The sequence below is a fragment of the Eurosta solidaginis genome, chromosome X (genome assembly GCF_040869045.1).
Source record: "Eurosta solidaginis isolate ZX-2024a chromosome X, ASM4086904v1, whole genome shotgun sequence".
NCBI classification, from domain to species: domain Eukaryota; kingdom Metazoa; phylum Arthropoda; class Insecta; order Diptera; family Tephritidae; genus Eurosta; species Eurosta solidaginis.
This window is the reverse complement of record NC_090324.1, coordinates 30,544,341-30,565,981: the sequence shown is the minus strand read 5'-3', so window position 1 is coordinate 30,565,981 and position 21,641 is coordinate 30,544,341. Positions and strand designations below refer to the sequence as shown.

Below are 21,641 nucleotides of genomic sequence, written 5' to 3'. Positions count from 1 at the left end.
GCGACTGGTGGTCGGGATTGCTACTGTTCGGGAATTCTAGCTTTTAAAAACAGCCGAAAAAACTGAAGCTCCCTGTGCCACAAGAGTCATGAGTATTAATAGACCACTAATAGCAACAGTAAGTGGCCTTTGTTCGTGACCGTGAAGGAGCCACAAATGATTTAAAGAAATTGTGTTCACGACGATTATTAGGAGTTAACCCCAGGTGAAACTACACTTTGCACGAGAGATACAGACAAAAGTGTGACCATTTTATGTATCTCCATTTCTTTTCAGCAGACGCAGCAGTACCAATTCCAAAGACCGGGGTAAGGTTCGAAGCCTCTCTGGAGTAGGTGAACGAGGAACAATCCCTCCGCAAAGAGCTGCTCCTGAAAATATTTGAACAATCTGCGAGATTTTAAGGCAAAAACCTCGGATCTTTCCGAAATGGCCAAAACTTTGATTTCCTTAAATACATACAAACAAAACCTTTTCTAAATATTATTTTTTTTTAAATAGAAAAATTTAGTTATTAAAGTGAGAACACCGGCGTACACCGGCGTGCCGCCAAATTAAAAAATGCCAGTAGTAAGCGAAAATTCACTTAAACTTCTTTGCAAAGATATTCTTGTAGTTGACTTGTTGATTTTGCAGGCTTCTGATTAAAAATGACAGCTGCTATGTCTGCAAGGTTGCATTCCTTTGAGTTTACCACGTTAAAAAGATGGAATGTGCGCGTAAATTTATACCAAATGCGTAAATAATTTTTTATACAAAATTTCACAGTTCATTTACGCACTAGACATATATTTATACGTTTACACACTTTATAAAGTTTAATGAGTCTCCCTTTTACTTTTGCCGCATGTGTGATTACTCTTTCATGATATGGTTTTATTTGCAGATGTATAATCGAAGGATTTGCTGACGGTTCAACCGATTCGAGAATAGTTTTTCTCAAATACTAAAATACTCTCACACACAAATTTTATTAAAAATAAGTATTTCAGTTTTTTATGAACAACTACACTTTTCCACAGACATGTTTGGAATGGTGCTTAACACTAGGTTTTGGTCTTGATCAAAATAAAGCAAACTCAATGGCCTCATTTTTGTGGGAGAGCAGCAAGGCGTCGCAGAGGTGGTTAATGATGTAATGTGCGTATGAGTGTATTGTTCCATATATCCAACCTTACATTCCCCATTGCAAAAGTATGCATCAAAGGATGTCGGTGCAACAACGAAATTCCAACCAAAATTTGTAAAGTTTACTTTAAGTGGATAGCGACAGCAGCGAACTTCATGGTCACTCTCTTCGCAGTCCAACGAGGCGCTGCGTTTTCGACGTCGTGGCTGTTTTACCAGGACTTCCATATGCAGCGCCTGAAAAGAAAGTAATAATTACTAAGGGGTATGTTTCTTATATATTCATATAAGGTTTTAAAATTTTACATGTCATAATATTGTGGAACATATTTTAAATTTCAAAGTATTGAATACAGAACAAAATATTAACTAACGCGTTGAGTTGTCGAAATGTACGGATTTGTTTGCTGTCGCTCTGCGCGTTAGTATTCTTGTTATATGTTTTATTCAGTGGAATAAAAGTTTTTATATACCAGCACAAATATTGATTTTTAATTTAATTTGCTTTAGATATTGACTCTTCAGTACATTGTTTAATCATTCAGGTCTCTTCTTAATCCCGACTCGATTTGAAAAGCAAAACCATTCTGTTTCCTAGCCAATTTCCTGGGGCTGTTCTCAATTCCGATATGTTCGAATAGATTTCGAATCGTTTTCATTTCGAATCTCTTTCATTTCTATGGTCTCACGGTTGGTGCGTTTCCAGAACTCTTTTTTTTTAAATTAAATAAATAATAAAGCAAAATATATTTTTATTTGATTAGGGACAAGAACTGCCAACCCCCTAATCTATGGCGCTTGGTGAACCGTGCCTATTAATGACTTCCTGATAGTGGCATACGCGGAAGTATTTCAACGAAGGCTTCCAGATCCGCGACCCGAATTTATGGCGGCCTTCTTCCCCATATACAATAAAGGACCGCGGAGCACGGGACAAGTGATCGGATGACCAAGATGGATCAATCGACAACTTATGAATATAAAAGTCCTGTTCGGCACTCCTACTAGGTTGCCTTCTATCCCTTTTACATGCTTTCAAGTTCAGAACTAATTGGTTTATTGGTACTTTTTCTAGTGTAAAAATTTACAGTTAAAGTCTATTTCTTTTCAAGGTACTATTTCGTTTGATCCAAAACAGACCAAAATATAAAATTTTTAAAATAGTTCTTACCCAGGCGAACTATTTAAAATATTTTAGCTGATAGCTTTCTGCATTGCCTGGCTTCGGCCGCTATGTAATTACTGATCCAGGTTTAACACCGGCTACGCGATAAAAAGTATTACTGCGTATAAACCTTTTCATAACTGTGCAAAAATTGCCCTCTTAAGAATTTAATAGTTTAATACGAATTGACTCAAACATAAGTTGCTTGCCATTGCCTTAGTGTACTATATTGAAGGAATTCCCTTGGTAGAACCTGTTTCCGGCCAATTTGCGTACCTTTGTATATATTTGCAATAGAGTTTACGTAAGGGAAGGGCTTTAAACAGTAGGAAAAGGAGGCATACTAGCCTTTATTTTGTAAATAGCACATTTATCATACATGATAGTCCGTTTTAAGACATTTTTGAAAGCTCCGCCAATATTTAAGAAGACTCCTAAGGCATACTCCTTATATCCCAGAGTGTTGGTGAGAGAAGTTTTTCATCCACTACTATGGACTTTATGCAAACATCTTTCAGCCTCTCATAGGTTTTGAGCAGAAATGATGTTAAGCAAATGGAACTGTAGTCTCTGGGATACATATGACCGATGTTCCCGCCTTTGCTAGGAGAACAGCCCGAGTAGTTCTTCAAAAGTGCGATACATGATTCCGTCTTATGCACCTATTGAGTATCATTTTAAGCCATTCCACGGCCGCTCTATTTGAAATTTGCCACATGGCTGGGGATATACCATCTGCGCCCGGCGATTTAAACTTAGAGATAGTCTTTACTGATCATTCGTTCTTCGTATCGGTCACCAAGCCCGGCACTACCCGCTCAATGATCGATGTGTAAGAGATGTATGTTGACTCTGAATCATATCCTAATGGCAAATGTGCGCCGAAAGCGCCTCAAGGGACTACTATGTTTCCCTTGATAGGGCTTTCATCGACCGTTCAGTTTCGCTGACAGTTTTTCAGGAGAATCTTTAAGCACCCGAAAGTTCACTCACACAGATCCCTTATATCGTGCCGGCACACTTCACTTTCCACGATCTTCACAAGTTTAAACATTTCTTGTACCAGTCTTCTAAGAAGACTCAGCACATTGCTCCACAATGGCTGTTTTGATACGAATATTCTTACCAGGCAAACTTTGTTATTCGTAGTTATAAACGTCTTTGTTAAGAAATCATTGGACTCCTCCAGCGGTCCAAATAATCAGGAATCCCCCAAAATTCTGTATTCTCTCAATTCTGTATATAGCTTTAAAATTATTTGGCCTCCATATAAAGAAAACCCGATTGCAGATCGCATTTCAATAAACTATATTTTGTATAAAAAACGTTAATGGGCTCAGAAAAGGACATTTGAAAGCATTTAGACGTGTTCAAAGAAATACGGGATTTCTCGCACGACATCGTTTTGCAATTTCATGACATCCTAGAGCCTTAATTTTTGAGAATAACTATAAATCACTGGCATAGAGTAAACACTTACAACGTGAAAAACAACTAACAATATCATTATTAAATGAATTAATTAGTTTAGTGTTGTGTTTGGTTTAACTGGTCTGTAAATAATTAGTTATTATATTAATTTATTGTCTTTAAGAACAAGTTTGTTATCTTTGTAAAATGTATATTTTACAAGTTATATTTTATTACATTTTATACAAAGAAAACGAGTACGAGTTTTACAAAAATAACAAACTTGGTCAACAAATTAATATTATAATTAATAATTAGTTTAGTTTATTAAGTGTATGATCAAAAATATTCTTACACACTACATACAAAGATGATAAAAGATACTGAAACTATATAATCAAATTTAAACGTAATTAAAATCAAAAAACGATAAACAATTAGTTAACAAAGAAAAAAAAAATTAAGCATTTCCTTTATATAAATGGACAAAAATCAGCGAAAAATGTGTTCTTATATGAAGCATATTGTTTAGGCCAGCAGGCTAACCCCAAAGGAAAATTAAGGACCGGCCACCCTAATGTAAACTGATATAAAACCGCTTATTAGTTACGGCCGTTATCACTCATACAAGGCAAAAAAGTGACGTTTCGTTAAGTTATCCCGCCAAAGGCCTGTTAGCTTTGGGGGGTAAACGGAACGTGTGGAATGGAACTCGGATTGAAGCAGCCGCAGTATACGTACGCTCGAATGTCTTAAAGCCGTAAGTTCTCAAATTATCAAGTTTTTAAAAAACCACAAAAAAAAGGTTACTCCAGCGATCATCACCGCCAGAACGCAGAGTCCCCGTATACATTAACAGATAACACTGTAGCAAATGCATTTTTGCTTTTTAAACTCTACTTTCTATTTTTCTATTGCACATTCCCTTGAAATAAAATACTATTATTTTTGTTGTTTACGGCCTTTGAATTATAACTTTTTAAATATAAACGAGCTCTAGGCCAAATATTTGTATATTCTTAATAAAACACAATACGTGAATTTTTGATATACAATTATATTATTTAATTTGTCGATATTTCGACTTCATTCTGAAGTCATCATCAGGACTAGGTACGAAAAGAACAAACATACACATTAAAATCATAAAAATACACATTTGCACAAGTACAGAACTTACATTTTTGAATGCAATATGTCGACTAGTGTAACAAAAATATAAGTTTACGAACAGTGCAAAGCAAATAACAATAAAATGTAAATAACACACAGCCGTTATCATAAACAAAAAATGAACATAAGCAGAAAGTTATCTAAATGAGTAGTGAGCGCCGCTCAAGTGATATCAGCTGCAGCCTGCAGGTGAACTCTTTGGTAAACAGTGGGAGATGCTCTTATCTATTATTGTTGTTGTTGTTGATCAGCTGCCTAAAGGCAATACCAATTGTATCAGATTTGAAGTTCATGCGTTTGTCGCTGGGTGTATTTATTATGTGCAGCATCTCTAATATGTAGCGTTTGTTGTAATTCCTCTCTTGCTGTAGAATTTCTACATTTTCTAAATTGGGAGAGTGTCCAGTTTCTCTGCAATGCTGTGTTAGCGCCGTTTTGCCATTATTAGGGTTGTTGCGATTTTTAATATTCGTTTTATGCCCGGAAATCCTCGTTTTTAGTTTCGATTTAGTAGTCCCCACATATACTTTGTCGCATACGTGGGACCCGTCACCATTACATAGAATTTTATATATCAAGTCCGATTTCTCATATTTATCTATTCTACTCTTGGTATTACTGAAAATTTGTCGCAACGTATTATTGTAGGTAAAGGCTAAATTACATTTCTCTTTGTCATAAATATTTGAATATTTTATTCTGTTAGACAGGCCTGACACATATGTAGTCGATTTATATATTTTATTATTTTCGGCATTTTTCTCGCAGTGGGTTTCTTATAATAATCTCTTATAAAGTTTTTTATTATGCGTGTAGGAAATTCATTATTTTCGAGAACATTTATTATTATTTTAATGTTTTCTTTATGATAAACTTCATCGCTAATCGAGAGAACTCTGTTGATAAAATTTCTGGCCGTATTGACTATTGTAGATTTGTCATGTTTAGAATTAAAGTTAATTAATCTACCTGACGCGGTAGGTTTTTTATACCAATCAAAACATAATTGGTTATTCTTTTTTATAATAAGAGTATCGAGAAACGGTTTTTCCGTCCTTCTCCACCTCAATTGTATATTTAGTACTCCTGTTGTATCCATTTAGAATATTTAGCAATTCTTCCACCGTATCAGTTTTCACAATTGCGAAAAGGTCATCGACGTATTTGGTAAGCAAACGTGGCTTATAAGGGGAGTCATCTTCAAATTTCTCCAGTAATTCTTCCATTACAATGTCTGCTATGACGGGGGATGCTGGGGAACCCATGGGCATACCGCAGCGTTGCTCATAAATTTTATTGTTTAATTTAAAATATCTATTATCTCTAATGCAGAAACGAACAACTTCTAGAAAAGGTTCTTTTGTGAGTGTGGTGTGGCTCTTTATCTGGTTCCACTTAGATGCTATAATTTCTAAGGCATGATCTACGGGAATGCTGGGAAAAAGTGAGATGACATCAAATGACACGAGACTCTCATCATCATATATGTATGTAGCTTTTATTTTGTTTTTAAATGCAATTGAGTCTTTTACGTTATATTTGGACGATTTGGTTATGTTCGTGAGAATATTAACCACATACTTGCATAAATTGTACGAAGGGGAGTTGACAGACGAACAAATAGGTCTCAATGGGATATCTGCTTTATGAATTTTGGGCAGGCCATATAATCTAGGTGCATTGGACGTTTTGCTTATTAGTTTGTATTTCTCTTTTAAATCTATAACTTTGTTTTTAAAAAACTTTTCTACAATCTCGTTATTTTTTTCTTGTAATTTATTAGTGGGATCTCGTTTCAATACCCGGTATGCCGAAATGTCATTTACCAAAAGTTGTAACTTCTTTTCATATTCCGACTTATACATTAAAACGGTAACATTACCCTTATCTGCATTCAGAACCAATAAGTCGTTGTTGTTTTTTAGAAAAGTTTTGGCCGAGTGCAGGGTATCTAATACAAATTTGTCGCGCGCGCTATTTTTAGTTTTCTCAAGATGATCCCGTATTAGTGTTGTTAAATTATTCCTCTCAATCTCTTGCTGCTCTTTATCTTTGATAGTTTGAATGCACTCTTCTCCGTCTGCTATCACCTTGAATAAAGGAAACCCACTATTTGTTGTTGGCAAAGAGTATTTTGGACCTGAAGAGAGGAGCCACTGAATATCTGTAGGGATCTCGGTTTTCGTAGTATTATGACACCAATGGGGTATATTTTTAATGTTAAGATATTGCCTATGTATGTTTTTGAGCTTCTCGAATTTTTGTGTGTATGTTTTCCTAATTGTTGTTGTAAGGTTGTTAATTAGGAGTTTCTCGCTTTCAAAAAACGCGGTAGAATCTTCTGCATCAATTACAACAACTAAGGCATGACGTAGCTGAATGCGTTTGTAACCATTTTAACTATCGTAGGAGTGCGGGTTCGACTCCCACTCCCAGGAGAAAAGGTTTTGAAGAGATTTACAAGGTATAATCGAAACAGCTGTCGCCTTGTCCGTCCTAATGTCTCTTTGTTTAAATTTTTCCCAAATTATTAAATAAATTATAAAATTCATAATTGCTTGAAATAAATGTTTTCATACATTTAAAGCAATACGGACAATCCCCGATCAACTCATACGAACATACAACATTTGGCTAATTCGTTGTAGTTCTATAAATAGAACAAAAATATCAACAATACCAAGTTTCTCTGAAACCGCCTTACAAACATGCATAACTTCAACACATAATTACATACGAAGTATGTGATGTGTAGAAGAATATATGCAAAAGACGGCAATTGGGAAAAACTTTACAACTAAGGCATCACGTAGCTGAATGCGTTTGTAACCATTTCAACTATCGTAGGAGTGCGGGTTCGAATCCCACTCCCGGGAGAAAAGGCTTTGAAGAGATTTACAAGGTATAATCGAAATAGCTGTCGCCTTGTCCATCCTGATGTCATGTTGTTTAATTTTTTCCCAAATTATTAAATAAATTATAAAATTAAAAATTGCTTGAAATAAATGTTTTCATACATTTAAAGCAATACGGGCAATCTCCGATTAACTCGTACGAACAGACAATATTTGGTTAATTCGTTGTAGTTCTATAAAAAGAACAAAAATAGCAACAATACCAAGTTTCTCTGAAACCGCCTTACAAACATGCATAACTTCAACACATAATTACATACGAAGTATGTGATGTGTAGAAGAATATATGCAAAAAAGGCAATTGGGAAAAACTTTACAACAACTAAGGCATGACGTAGCTGAATGCGTTTGTATTCATTTCAACTTACGTAGGATTGCGCGTTCGACTCCCACTCCCGGGAGAAAAGGCTTTGAAGAGATTTACAAAGTATAATCGAAACAGTTGTCGCCTTGTCCGCCCTGATGTCACGTTGTTTAATTTTCCCCAAATTATTAAATAAATTATAAAATTAAAAATTGCTTGAAATAAATGTTTTCATACATTTAAAGCAATACGGGCAATCCCCGATTAACTCATAAAATTTTTCAATTTCTCATCTAAATATTTCGATCCGTGCGCCACCTAACGGAATTTGTTTCTTTGTCACGACGGCTTAACCTATCTGTGAAGTTTCACATTTGTAGCTCAATGAGAAGTTACTTAAAAATCAATCGCAAGATTCCCTCCGTTCCGTAAAATTTTTCTAAACATCTCGATCCATGCCATGCCAAATTTGAACTTTCAAGTCTCTAGCTCATCGAGAAATTAACTAAAAGCTGGTTTAAGTTCTCATTTAATTATATCGATCCCTGAGCCACCAACAGATTTTTCCCACTTTTGTTACATTGTCGCGGTGTCTTCAGCTACCTGTGAAGTTTCACGTTTGAAGATCAATGAAAAGCTACTTAAAAATCGATCTCAAAATTCCAAATTTATATCTAATAATTTCGATCCGTGCGCCACCTAACAAAATGTATGCCCTTTTTTTTGCATTGTCTTAATGTCTTAACCTGTCTGTGAAGTTTCACGTTTGTGGCTCAATAAGAAGATACTTAAAAGTCGATCGTAAGATTAACTCCGCTGCATAAAATTTTTCTAAATATCTCGATCCGTGCGCCCCTAACGAAACCTTTTGTTATGCGTTTTGTACTGTCATCGGTCTCTGAATTATGTTTAAAATTTCAAGACTCTAACTCACCGAGAAGTTACTTAAAACCGATCTCAAAATTCCAAATTTACAAATTCTTATCTAATTATAACCATGCGCCACCTTACGGAATTATTTCTACTTTTGTTGCATTGTTTCGGTGTCTTAACCTATCTGTGAAGTTTTACGTTGGGAGCTCAATGAGAAGTTAATTAAAAATCGATCTAGTAATTCAAAATTACCAATTTCGTATCTAATTATTTCGATCCGTGCGCCACCTAACGAAATATTTTTTAGTTTTTGTTGCATTGTCTCGGTGTCTTAACCTACATGTTTCACGTATGTAACTCAATGAGAAGTTACATTCAACCGGCCTAATATAAAGGAAATACAAATTAGATAAAAATTAATTAAAAGCGAAATTCCAGAGTAGACTGGACCATATTTCTCGACAAAGGGAAATCAATAAGTAAACTAAGGGTCTATTAAATTTGGTAAGTGCGCGGAAAAATTGGGTCGAACATACAATACTTAACTTTACAGACATGCTAGTAAAAAGGTAAGAATGTACGAAGACACCTGAACAACTGAACAATCCAAAGAACCAGCGATGAGATCATAAACAAACAACAGATTGGAGATTGATAAGCCTGCAGCGCAAGCTGTTAATAGAAAATAAGTAAAATCTAATAAATTTTCTTTGCCCAATTCCTATTCTGCCGGAGTGGCCACTATAGATAGGATTCCAGACAACTGAGGCGCATTTTAGTTTTGGGCGAACTAAAGGGATAAAAAGAGCCTTCCTAGAATAGGGATCCTTAAAGTCTTTTGCACATCTACAAAGGAAGCCTTGGGAAGGACATATCACATATTTATTTGTTTATTTAAAGTCGAAAAAAACGTAAAATGGCCGACTAGTTCAAAAGCTAAAGTATAAATATATCGAAATTTCAACAATGTTATAGTATAACAAATACTATATATAACAATATAATAAAATTTCTGAATATATAGCTATAAATATAAGAAAACAAAATAAAATCGTATGCTGTCGGAATGCATCAAATTCTGCTCAGCAAGCATTCGGAATGGGCAGGGTTCCGATCGGCTTCCTGTAGGAATGCAAACAAGATTCCAATCAGTATGTCGTCGGAATGCGGCAGAACTCTGATTGTATAGTGTTGCATGCCATCACAATGCATAAAAAAGTAACATGACTTGCGCTGTTTGAATGCACCGGATTCCAATCAACTCGATGCCTGACCTATAAAGTTATACTGCCGGAATGCATGCGATTCCGGTCAGTATCTCGTGAGAAAGCATGTTTTTAACGTTGTTGGAATGCACTATATTGTAATCAAAACAGTACTGTCTTGTTTATTTTTAATGTTCCAGGTTGAAGAGTCAATGTATCCAACCCATCCTTATACGATATCGTGTCTGGGCTTTATACGGGACTAATAATTCCGGCGTGTAAAAAAAAAATGCTACCTCTCAGGTTAGATAGGCGAGTATTGCATTACATAAAGTGGCAAAAGTACGAACACCAAATAAGCAGAGGATTATTTTTGGCAAAGTTTCGACGACAAAGGGGTAAATGAATAGGTACTTAGTGTCTGGATACTCTAGGAGGGACAGCGAAATTCAATCGGCTTAGAAGGTTAGCGGAGTCAATTTCTCCAATAATGACCTTATGGATAAACAATACCCCAAGTACTATTCTGCGATTTTCTAGAGTGGGTAAGTTAATGAGAAGAAGCTTACTTCTGTATGGTGGTAGGTGAAGATTTGAGTCCCAATTAAGACAACGTAATGCAAATATCAGAAATTGCTTTTATACAGACGCAATACGCTTTATATGATATTGAGAGACAGGACACGAAACACATGAGCAATACTCAAGCATTGGATGGATCAGCGATGTGTAGAGAGTCTTAGTGAGTGTATAAACTTTTGCACTAGGCACTTTACTTAAATGAAAAGGGAGCACACGGGCTTTAGTTTATTTTGTATATATGTATGTAAAAAATATTGATTATTCGCAGTTTAGTTATTTTTGACATATAAACCGAATTATAACAATGTATTTAATAAAATTCAATTAAATGAAATAAAAATTTAAATAAAAAAACTGCGCGACGGCGGGCGGGCTATAAAATAACAAAACAAACGATTGCGGTTCGGCGATGCATGGGTGTGGACAATTTAAGGTAAACTAAATTAGCGTAAGTGAGGTGGTGGTCGGCAAGCACAGCTGAGCTGCACTTGCGGTTGGCCGCAATGGCCGGGTGTTGCCAGACGGAGGGGGACGGACTTAGTCCGAAAATTGGATCATGTCTTGAACATGCTCCCCCCGCCCGACGCAATGATGGGTTAAGGGAGGCATCAACACTGTCCAGGGCCGCCCGTGTCTCTTCGACTAATTTACGGACATTTTTTGCTTTTGTCGAGCCGATCGGCTTTGTACCGCTCCTTGACAGCTTTGTGCGCGGGCAACCCCACTGTCTCGGCGTCGACTTTCGTTGTGCTGGCGTCCCGCATTGTTATCCTGTCGAGCCCGGTGTAGTAACAAGTGGTGGCAGAGGGAGCATTTTCGGCAGCTGCTCGGGGCGTCGCACGCCCCGGTGGTGTGCGAAATTGCGAGGAAGTTGAGACAGTGCCGGTGGGTTTTCGCACACTGATATATTTCCTCCGGTGGTATCGCTAAAAATGCCCAGCACTATCTCAACACGTGCCATTGATCACAGAGGCGACACTTTCCTTCCTCGGTTGTTCTATGGGTCCTGTAAAGACAAGAAAAGAAAAGTACGTATTTCTCAAAAAATGGGTTAGAAAAATACGTCGGTGAGGGTAGCATATATATTTTACAGATTGCTGGGGGCATGAAGCAGAGAGTACAAGAGGTAGGGTTAGCACTGCTAGGCAGTTGGTAGCACGCACAGTTTGGCAATATTCATGGTTATTAGGCCGTTTTGTGTTTTGAGTCCAACAACTCGAATATGGTTATCCGATCCAGGGTGTAAAGTGACTACCCGCCCCAAACGAAATTCTTTCGGGGGTAGTAAATCATCCTTTACCACGACTAAATCTCCAACTTGAATATTACGTTGAGGGCATTTCCATTTGTACCGCTTGTGCAGCTCCTTGAGGTACTCGTTCTTCCATCGTGTGCTGAACTGATGGTGAAGCACTTTCAATTTCTGCCATTTGTTGACAAAGGTGAGATGCTCTGCAGTCGCCTCCGGTAATGGTAAGAGTGGCGCGCCACGTAGGAAATGCCCTGGGGTTAGGTATAGGGGATCCATTGGATCTTCGGACATAGGGGAGAGCGGTCGGGTGTTGAGGACCGCCTCTATGCGTACTAAGAGTGTAGTGAGCTCTTCGAAGGAGAACTTCTGGTTTCCTGCTACCTTCGTAAAGTGTATCTTGAAACATTTCACGGCCGCTTCCCATAGACCACCCATGTGTGGAGCGTACGGTGGGATGAATTTCCACGATAATCCGTGAGTTGCATCCTTCTCTGCGGCGTCTGTAGCGACTTCCTTGAGGAATGTGGTGAATTCTCTTTGTAATACGCGTTGTGCGCCAACGAACGTCTTTCCGTTGTCAGAAAATATCTGATGGGGTAGGCCACGGCGGCCAGTAAATCAAGAAAAGGCTGCATTCAAGGCTTTCTTGGTAAGGTCAGAGCACATTTCTAAATGAGCAGCCTTTGTGGAAAAACAGATGAACACACAAACGTAAGCTTTCACATACGAAGCTCGGCGAAAGGGAGAAGTTTTTACCAAAAATGGTCCAGCAAAATCGATTCCTTTTGTATGGAAGGGTAGGGAATATGTTGACTTCTCGGGTGGCAAGGTTGCCATTATCTCCGCTTTCATCTGCTGTTTGTAGATGGTGCAGATTTTGCAGTGGAATATGAGCTTTTTGACCTTTTGCTTCAAACGTGGAATGTAGCACTGGTGCTGTACCATTCGGATCATAAGCTGTTTTTCGGCGTACAGCAGGTTCGAATAGAGGAAGTCCAACAGAAGAGAACGATATCGAGATTTTTCGGGTATGATAATGCTCTTTAAAGCTAAAAGTGGCATAGGCTAATCTTCCAGAAACTCGCATGATTCCTTAGTCATCTAACATGGGGTTTAATGCCAGAAGGGTGTTCTTTTTGGGCAAGGGTCAAAATTGAGCCGCATGCGTTGGAAATATTTTAATACAAAATATCAGCCTAGAAAAGAATGTTTTAATAAGTTTTTCGAGCTCCCAAAAATTGCTTTGGTGGAACAAACATGGATCGAAGTATACAAAGCAAAGGAATATAGCCTTCTTAAGTATTAGTACGTACCCTAAGGAGGTCCTAATAAACCGACACCGACATTTCTAAAGAGTTTAGCGTACTTGAACGCAATTTTATAAAATTGAATGCTGATAAATTGGCTACAAGTCCAAATTTTTATTTATTGTATAATTCAAGCGTAGCACTTGAGGAGGGAATTGTAAAATAATTCTTTAGGGAGAACATTGCCCTGTAGCTCTGCAGGATAGCAGTAGTTACGAGAGTTATTTTGCCCGTTGTACCAGGGTCCACATTGGGGCAAGCCCCGCCTATACACATTCTGCACCCCTTTAGCATCGAAGTCTCACAAAGGTAACAAATTAAACACCTACCACTCACTGCAGACTTTGGAGGTACACTTTTTCTCAACATGCCTTTAGAAATATCCACTGTAGGGGCATGATAATAGCGCCATACTAGAACAGCAAGATTTTTCGTGTATTTTTTCCTGTCTAAGGATAAAGCTGCGATAAAGATATGAGTCATTAACCAATGTATGAGTCATTATCCACTATTTTTCAATAAATTGCATGCTTTACTGTATTCTCAATCGATATATATGCACATAAATCATGGTAAAGCATATTATTATTGTCTCGGTTGATAATTGCGTTTTCATTCTCAACGCACAATTTAGGCTTAAACAGTAACAGCGTGGCAACGCTCCTAGCAAAACAACAAAGATTATGAAACTTCAAAAATCCCCAAATTTTAGTGAAACTACCTTCTTTTTTATACCATAATTATAGGTATAATAAATATGTTTTGAGTTAAGTGTCACTGGAAAGCAATAAAATCATGTAAGAAGTCACAAGTAAAAAAAAACCAAGTGTATAAATACTGTCCATATGGCGATTAAGTTTATGTCGAGAAATGCGCGAGATTTACGAGTACTTCGAGACATGAGAATCTCGCGAGAAGGAGCGCCAAATGAACGTAGTCTATTCAAAGTGACTAGCATCAGGCGTAGCGTCAACGATAATAGCAAACTACTTGGCTTTCTTGCATTGATCTAATATAGATTCTCTCACGTTTTTTGCATAAATTTATAAGCAACGTTTTGAGCCAGCTGTCAAATGAAATATTTATTCTTAAATTTTAAGGAAAAGGACTTTTCAAAATGTTTTCACACTTCACTATAATATTAAAACGAAATGCAGATATTCGTTGCTTTGGAAATTCGGCTTAAAAATTGCACTCTCCTGAATTGAAAAAATGTCTTAGTACCTCTAAATCGCGGGCCCCCTCAGAAACCGCGGGCCCCGGGGGAATACCCCTCCCCGCTCGACGGGCCCGTACATACGTATATATGTATATATATGTATAATGGTGGTGTACCAACAATACCTTTTTGTTTGCAATGCTAATGCACTTGATTTATTGACAAAGTAAATGTATGCCAATATGTAACAGATGATCTGCTTTGCTGCTTCCTTTTATTATACATAAGGTCGTGCACTTACTTTGTTGAGGGTGGGTTTTTGGCTTAAGCAAAGAGATATACAAAGTGGGTGTTATGGGTGCACATACTTGTAGGTTTGTATGCAAAATTATCTTAGGTGCACCGGTAAAATAAACTATAAGAAAAGTGACACAAATTTGGCAAATTTCGTTGTTATAGGCTTATTATAAAATATATTTTATGTAATATACATATGTATATAAGGGTAAAATGGGCAGCGGGGAATTTCACGCGGGAAAAATATGTAGCTCGGTGAATATTCCCGAACTAAATAGGTATATACAAGTTATCACACCCATACTCCCAATACCTACCAATGGCGCACCCTTTACTCACGTTGCCGTGCATGTGAGTTTGTTGGCCGAAATAGAACTTTCGCTGACGCAGTCCTGGCGCAAGCGAATGGTAACACAACACGATCAACAACCCGTGAGTAATGCAGCATAGGCAATATTGCCTTGCACGCGGAACTCATCGATTACGAAATACTTGATGGTGGTGGGATCTGCCACGTTAGCATCAGTAGGGTAGACTAAAAGATTTGATGAGAAGATGTAATTATGTTTAGAGTTAGGTATGATAGTGAGTGCCACCAAGGCACAATAAATTCGTCTTGTTAATTTCCATTGAATTCTTGTGTTTGATTTAACCATTGGTGAACTCCTGGTTCGCCGCAACTTTAATTTTTTAAAGGTTCCTATCCTGGGAACTGTAAGTGGCGCCCGAGCAATCGGTGGAAAGTGCTTGTTCTAAATGAAAAAGGAAGTGAACTAAAACCCAGAAAAAGAAAAACTGAATAAAAAGCAATAAGCAAATTTCTCTGGAGAAAAATAAACACGTTGAAAAAGTCCTAAGTGAAAAAGGAAGTGAACTAAAACCCAGAAAAAGAAAAAACTGAATAAAAAACAATAAGCAAATTTTTCTGGAGAAAAATAAACACGTTGAAGTGAGGGGAAAAAAAGAGTGAACTAGCAAAGGGAAAAAACAGATAAACACATTTGTTCCTTACCTGCTGTATATTTCTTTCCTTATTTTTTCACAGAGATAAAACCATGGACTCAGACGAGGTAAGGAAATCGCTTACGGAACTCAAATGTGTAGAATCAAAGAGCACCGATGAATCCTTGTCTGAATTGAGTGACAATTTGGAAGGGCTAGATGCCCAAGTGCGGGAAGTGCGAAGGCAGTCTTCGGATACCAGGGAAGAATTAATAGTAGAGCCATTAGTGAGTTCTCGGACAGAGAACGAGCTGGCGGAGGTCGCTAAGTTACCCGAATATGTAAAAGAATTGCAGGTATTCGATGGATCACGGGAGCACTACGGCTCCTGGGTCCATAGCGTTGAACAAGTTATACGTGATTATGAAATAGTGCGGCATAAGCCAATACACACTGCTATCTTAAGGCACATTAGAGGGAAGATTAGAGGCGTGGCAGATTCTGCGCTGCTTGCGCACAATATCCTAGATTCCGACTGGAGGAGGATAAAGGAAATCCTCTATCTGCATTACGCAGACATTAGGGACATAGAAACGTTAGAGCAACAACTGACACTAATGTCGCAAGGACAGCAAAAGATGTCCGATTTTTATGCTCAAGTGCAGAAACAGCTTTCTTTAATGATAAATAATGGACAGGAAAATATGTGGACACTTCTTTAAATTCGTAGGCAAAGACCTACTGACCACCTTTTTTGTCCTCCCAGGCCTCAAATCGTTCGACGGGATAATAGGCGACGATACGTTGTCAGAAATCAAGGTAGTCTTAGACAGGGATCTGAATGTTCTCATTTTAAAACCAGAAAATCTGCTGCCTCTTAACTTTCTCTCTAAGCAATCGTATTTACAAAGCCAAGCTAAAACGTTGGAAGGCTAGGATTGAGGAATACAATTACGAGATGATCTACAAATCAGGGAAATCCAACGTCGTGGCTGATGCTCTGTCTCGACTCAAAACTCAAGCAAACCCACTCACAATATCAACATCCGAAGCCGCCAGTCGGAACGCAACCACAGGATGAACAGCGAACTCTGAAAGCGAGGACGGTGCTACGATCCACAGTGCAGAACAGGACAACTCTGACCTCATACCGTTCGTTGAAGTGCCTCTTAACGTATTTAGAAACCAGCTTGTATTTAGGGGCAGACTAGAAATATTTGAAGAACCTCATCCAGGTTACTCGAGACGCTACCTAAAGATAGAAGGTATCGCTGAAGAGGAGCTTATTAGGGTACTCAAAGAGAAGCTCAGGCCGAATGTTCTCAACGGCATTAAAATGCCAGAAGGTAATCTAGGGCTGCTCCAAAAGGTATACCTAGAGAATTTTATAAAATATAAGATCCGTGTAACTCAGTCTATTGTAGAGGATTTGAGAGATCCTGATAGGATTTGCGAGATAGTGTGGGCGGAGCACAAAAGAGCTCATCGCAACGCCACCGAAAATAAAAAGCGAATCTTAGAGAAATACTACTTCCCAAAAATGAACAGCATTATCAAGAAATACGTCTCGTCCTGTGAGACGTGTAAAATTAACAAATATGATAGACATCCAAATAAACCAGAATTACAAAACACACCTATCCCATCACGTCCTTGTGAAATTATTCACGTGGACATATTTGAAATACAAGGAGAGAAATTTCTCAGTTGTATTGACAAATTTTCAAAATTTGCGAAACTCTTTCACTTCAAAAACAAGTCTACTTTGCACTTTAAGGACAAAATTGTGAAACTCCTACACTATTTTACGACCCCAGATATCCTAGTGACCGACAGCGAGCGTGGTCTGATTAGTCCAATTATACAGAACCTCTTGGAATCATTAGGGGTTAGGTTGTATCGCACACCGACCCACAGAAGCGAAGTGAATGGCCAGGTGGAAAGGCTACATTCCACTTTAATCGAAATCATCAGGTGCCTAAATGCAGATAACGCAAACCTAAAATCAAAGCAGTTAGTAACCATAGCAGTAGATCGATATAACAATTCTATCCATTCTGTTACAAACCGAAAGCCCAGCGAAATGTTTTTCAACCGCGAAAGAGCTTCCAACTACCAAGAACTTCAAGAAAAAAGTAGGAAGACCAATGAATATTGAAAACCTTGTTGACAGAAAAGCAGCAAGCCCAGATTGGGCGACATAATAGGAAAAGATCTTTACCTGAGCGTTATGACGAAAATGATGTCATATACGTGAAGGACAACCAGATCAAGGGTAAACAAAACCCCACATATAGAAAGGAAATTGTCGCAAAGGATAATAGGGTATCAGTAACCACAGTCAGTGGTAAAAAAATTCACAAAACTCACATTAAAAATGTCAAACGCAGGAACACACATCCTAGAACATAACTGAGGAAAAAAGCAAACATCGTTGCAAAAATTAAAAATATAGAAAAAAAATCACAGAAAAATAAACGAAAAAATGATAATAACTCAAAAACAAAAACGAAAAGAAATTGAAACAAAGGGAAATGATCATTACTACAAGAGCGGGCTTGTTAGTGGGACAAATCGTGCCCACTCCCAAACCGAATTCCACTATCCCCCATAGTTGGTTCGAGAACAGTATGATCCTCTAGCCTATACAAACATTGAAACTTAATCCTAGCCCCTAATCCGCAGGAAGAAAAAATATGAGACTTTATACTCTTCGCCTAATCCGTTGAGTGAAAAAAAAGAAAAAATTATCCTCTTCGCCTAATCCGTTGAGTGAAAAAAAGAAAAAACAAGTAAGGAAGGTTAAGTTCGGGTGTAACCGAACATTGCATACACAGTTGAGAGCTATGGTGACAACATAAGGGAAAATAACCATGTAGGAAAATGAACCGAGGGTAACCCTGGAACGGTTTTTATGACATGTGTATCAGATGAAAGGTATTAAAGAGTATTTTATGAGGGAGTGGGCCATAGTTCTATAGGTGGACGCCATTTAAGGATATCGCCATAAAGGTGGATGAGGGTTGACTCTAGAATTTGTTTTTACGATATCGGTATCAAATGAAAGGTGTTAATGAGTATTTTAAAAGGGAGTGATCCTTAGTTCCATAGGTGGGCGCCGTTTCGATATATCGCCATAAAGGTAGAACAGGGGTGACCCTAGAATTTGTTTGTATGATATGGGTATCAAACGAAAGGTGTTAATGTGTATTTCAAAAGGCGTGGGCCTTAGTTCTATAGGTGGACGCCTATTCGAGATATCACCATAAAGGTGGACCAGGGATGACTCTAGAATTTGTTTGTACGATATGGGTATCAGATGAAAGGTGTTAATGCGTATTTTAAAAGGGAGGGATCCTTAGTTCCATAGGTGGACGCCGTTTCGATATATCGCCATAAAGGTAGAACAGGGGTGACCCTAGAATTTGTTTGTATGATATGGGTATCAAACGAAAGGTGTTAATGTGTATTTCAAAAGGCGTGGGCCTTAGTTCTATAGGTGGACGCGTTTTCGAGATATCGCCATAAAGGTGGACCAGGGGTGACTCTAGAATGCGTTTGTACAATATGGGTATCAAACGAAAGGTGTTAATGAGTATTTCAAAAGGGAGGGATCCTTAGTTCCATAGGTGGGCGCCGTTTCGATATATCGCCATAAAGGTAGAACAGGGGTGACCCTAGAATTTGTTTGTATGATATGGGTATCAAACGAAAGGTGTTAATGTGTATTTCAAAAGGCGTGGGCCTTAGTTCTATAGGTGGACGCGTTTTCGAGATATCGCCATAAAGGTGGACCAGGGGTGACTCTAGAATGCGTTTGTACAATATGGGTATCAAACGAAAGGTGTTAATGCGTATTTTAAAAGGGAGGGATCCTTAGTTCCATAGGTGGACGCCGTTTCGATATATCGCCATAAAGGTGGACCAGGGGTGACCCTAGAATTTGTTTGTACGATGGGTATCAAATGAAAGGGGTTAATGAGCATTTTAAAAGAGAGTGGGCCTTAGTTCTATAGGTGGACGCGTTTTCGAGATATCGCCATAAAGGTGGACCAGGGGTGACTCTAGAATGCGTTTGTACAATATGGGTATCAAACGAAAGGTGTTAATGAGTATTTCAAAAGGGCGTGGGGCTTAGTTCTATAGGTGGACGCCTGTTCGAGATAACGCCATAAAGATGGACCAGGGTTGACTATAGAATGTGTTTGTACGATATGGGTCTCACATTAAAGGTATTACTGAGGGTTTTAAAAGGTAGTGGTGGTAGTTGTATAGGTGGTCGTCTTTTCGAGATATCGGCATAAAGGTGGACCAGGGGTGACTCTAGAATTTGTTTGTACGATATGGGTATCAAAAGAAAGGTGTTAATGCGTATTTTAAAAGGGAGGGATCCTTAGTTCCATAGGTGGGCGCCGTTTCGATATATCGCCATAAAGGTAGAACAGGGGTGACCCTAGAATTTGTTTGTATGATATGGGTATCAAACGAAAGGTGTTAATGTGTATTTCAAAAGGCGTGGGCCTTAGTTCTATAGGTGGACGCCTATTCGAGATATCACCATAAAGGTGGACCAGGGATGACTCTAGAATTTGTTTGTACGATATGGGTATCAGATGAAAGGTGTTAATGCGTATTTTAAAAGGGAGGGATCCTTAGTTCCATAGGTGGACGCCGTTTCGATATATCGCCATAAAGGTAGACCAGGGGTGACCCTAGAATTTGTTTGTACGATATGGATATCAAATGAAAGGGGTTAATGAGCATTTTAAAAGTGATTGGGCCTTAGTTCTATAGGTGGACGTCTTTTCGAGATATCGCCATAAAGGTGGAAAAGAAATGACTCTAGAATGCGTTTGTACAATATGGATATCAAACGAAAGATGTTAATGTGTATTTCAAAAGGCGTGGGGCTTAGTTCTATAGGTGGACGCCTTTTCGAGATATCGCCATAAAGGTGGACCAGAGGTGACTATAGAATGTGTTTGTACGATATGGGTATCAAATTAAAGGTATTGATGAGGGTTTTAGAAGGGAGTGGTTGTAGTTGTATAGGTGGTCGCCATTTCGAGATATCGGCATAAAAGTGGACCAGGGGTGACTCTAGAAAGCGTTTGTACAATATGGGTATCAAACGAAAGGTTCTAATGAGTATTTTCATAGGAAGTGGGCCTTAGTTCTATAGTTGGACGCCTTTGCGAGATATCGCCATAAAGGTGGACCAGGGGTGACTCTAGACTTTGTTTGTACGAAAAGGATATCAAATGAAAGGTGTTATTGAGTCTTTTTAAAACGTAGTGGGCCTTAGTTCTATAGGTGGACGCCTTTTCGAGATATCGCCATAAAGGTGAACCAGGGGTGACCCTAGAATGTGTTTGTACGATGTGAGTATCAAATTAAAAGTATTAATGAGGGTTTTAAAAGGGAGTAGCCCTTAGTTGTATATGTACCGCTAATTTATTTATATATGTCATACCACGAACAGTATTCCTGCCAACATTCCAAGGGCTTTAGATTTCGCCCTTCAGAACTTTTTCATTTTCTTCTACTTAATATGGTAGGTGTCACACCCATTTTACAAAGTTTTTTCTAAAGTTATATTTTGCGTCGATAAACCAATCCAATTACCATGTTTCATCTCTTTTTTCATATTTGGTACAGAATTATGGCATTTTTCGTAATTTTCGATATCGGAAAAGTGGGCGTGGTCTTAGTCGGATTTCGGCCATATTTTATACCAAGATAAAGTGACTTCAGATAAGTACGTGAACTAACTTTAGTTAAGATATATCGTTTTTTGCTCAAGTTATCGTGTTAAAAGCCGAGCCGAAGGACAGACGGTCGACTGTGGATAAAAACTGTGCGTGACTTCAACCGATTTCGCCCATTTTCACAGAAAACAGTTATCTTCATAGAATCTATGTACCTACCA

The 21,641-nt window shown here is 38.2% G+C and overlaps 1 protein-coding gene across 1 annotated transcript in view; it reads right to left on the bottom strand.

Annotated features, from left to right (window-relative positions):
* Positions 1–962: 962 nt before the first annotated feature.
* The window catches only part of LOC137234831 (uncharacterized), a 708,540-nt gene continuing 687,861 nt past the window's right edge, over positions 963–21,641 (bottom strand). Inside the window, exon 3 of the mRNA XM_067758214.1 lies at positions 963–1,365. Coding sequence (XP_067614315.1) covers positions 997–1,365 — 369 coding nt within the window. The 3' untranslated portion in view covers positions 963–996. The remainder of the gene's footprint in view (positions 1,366–21,641) is intronic.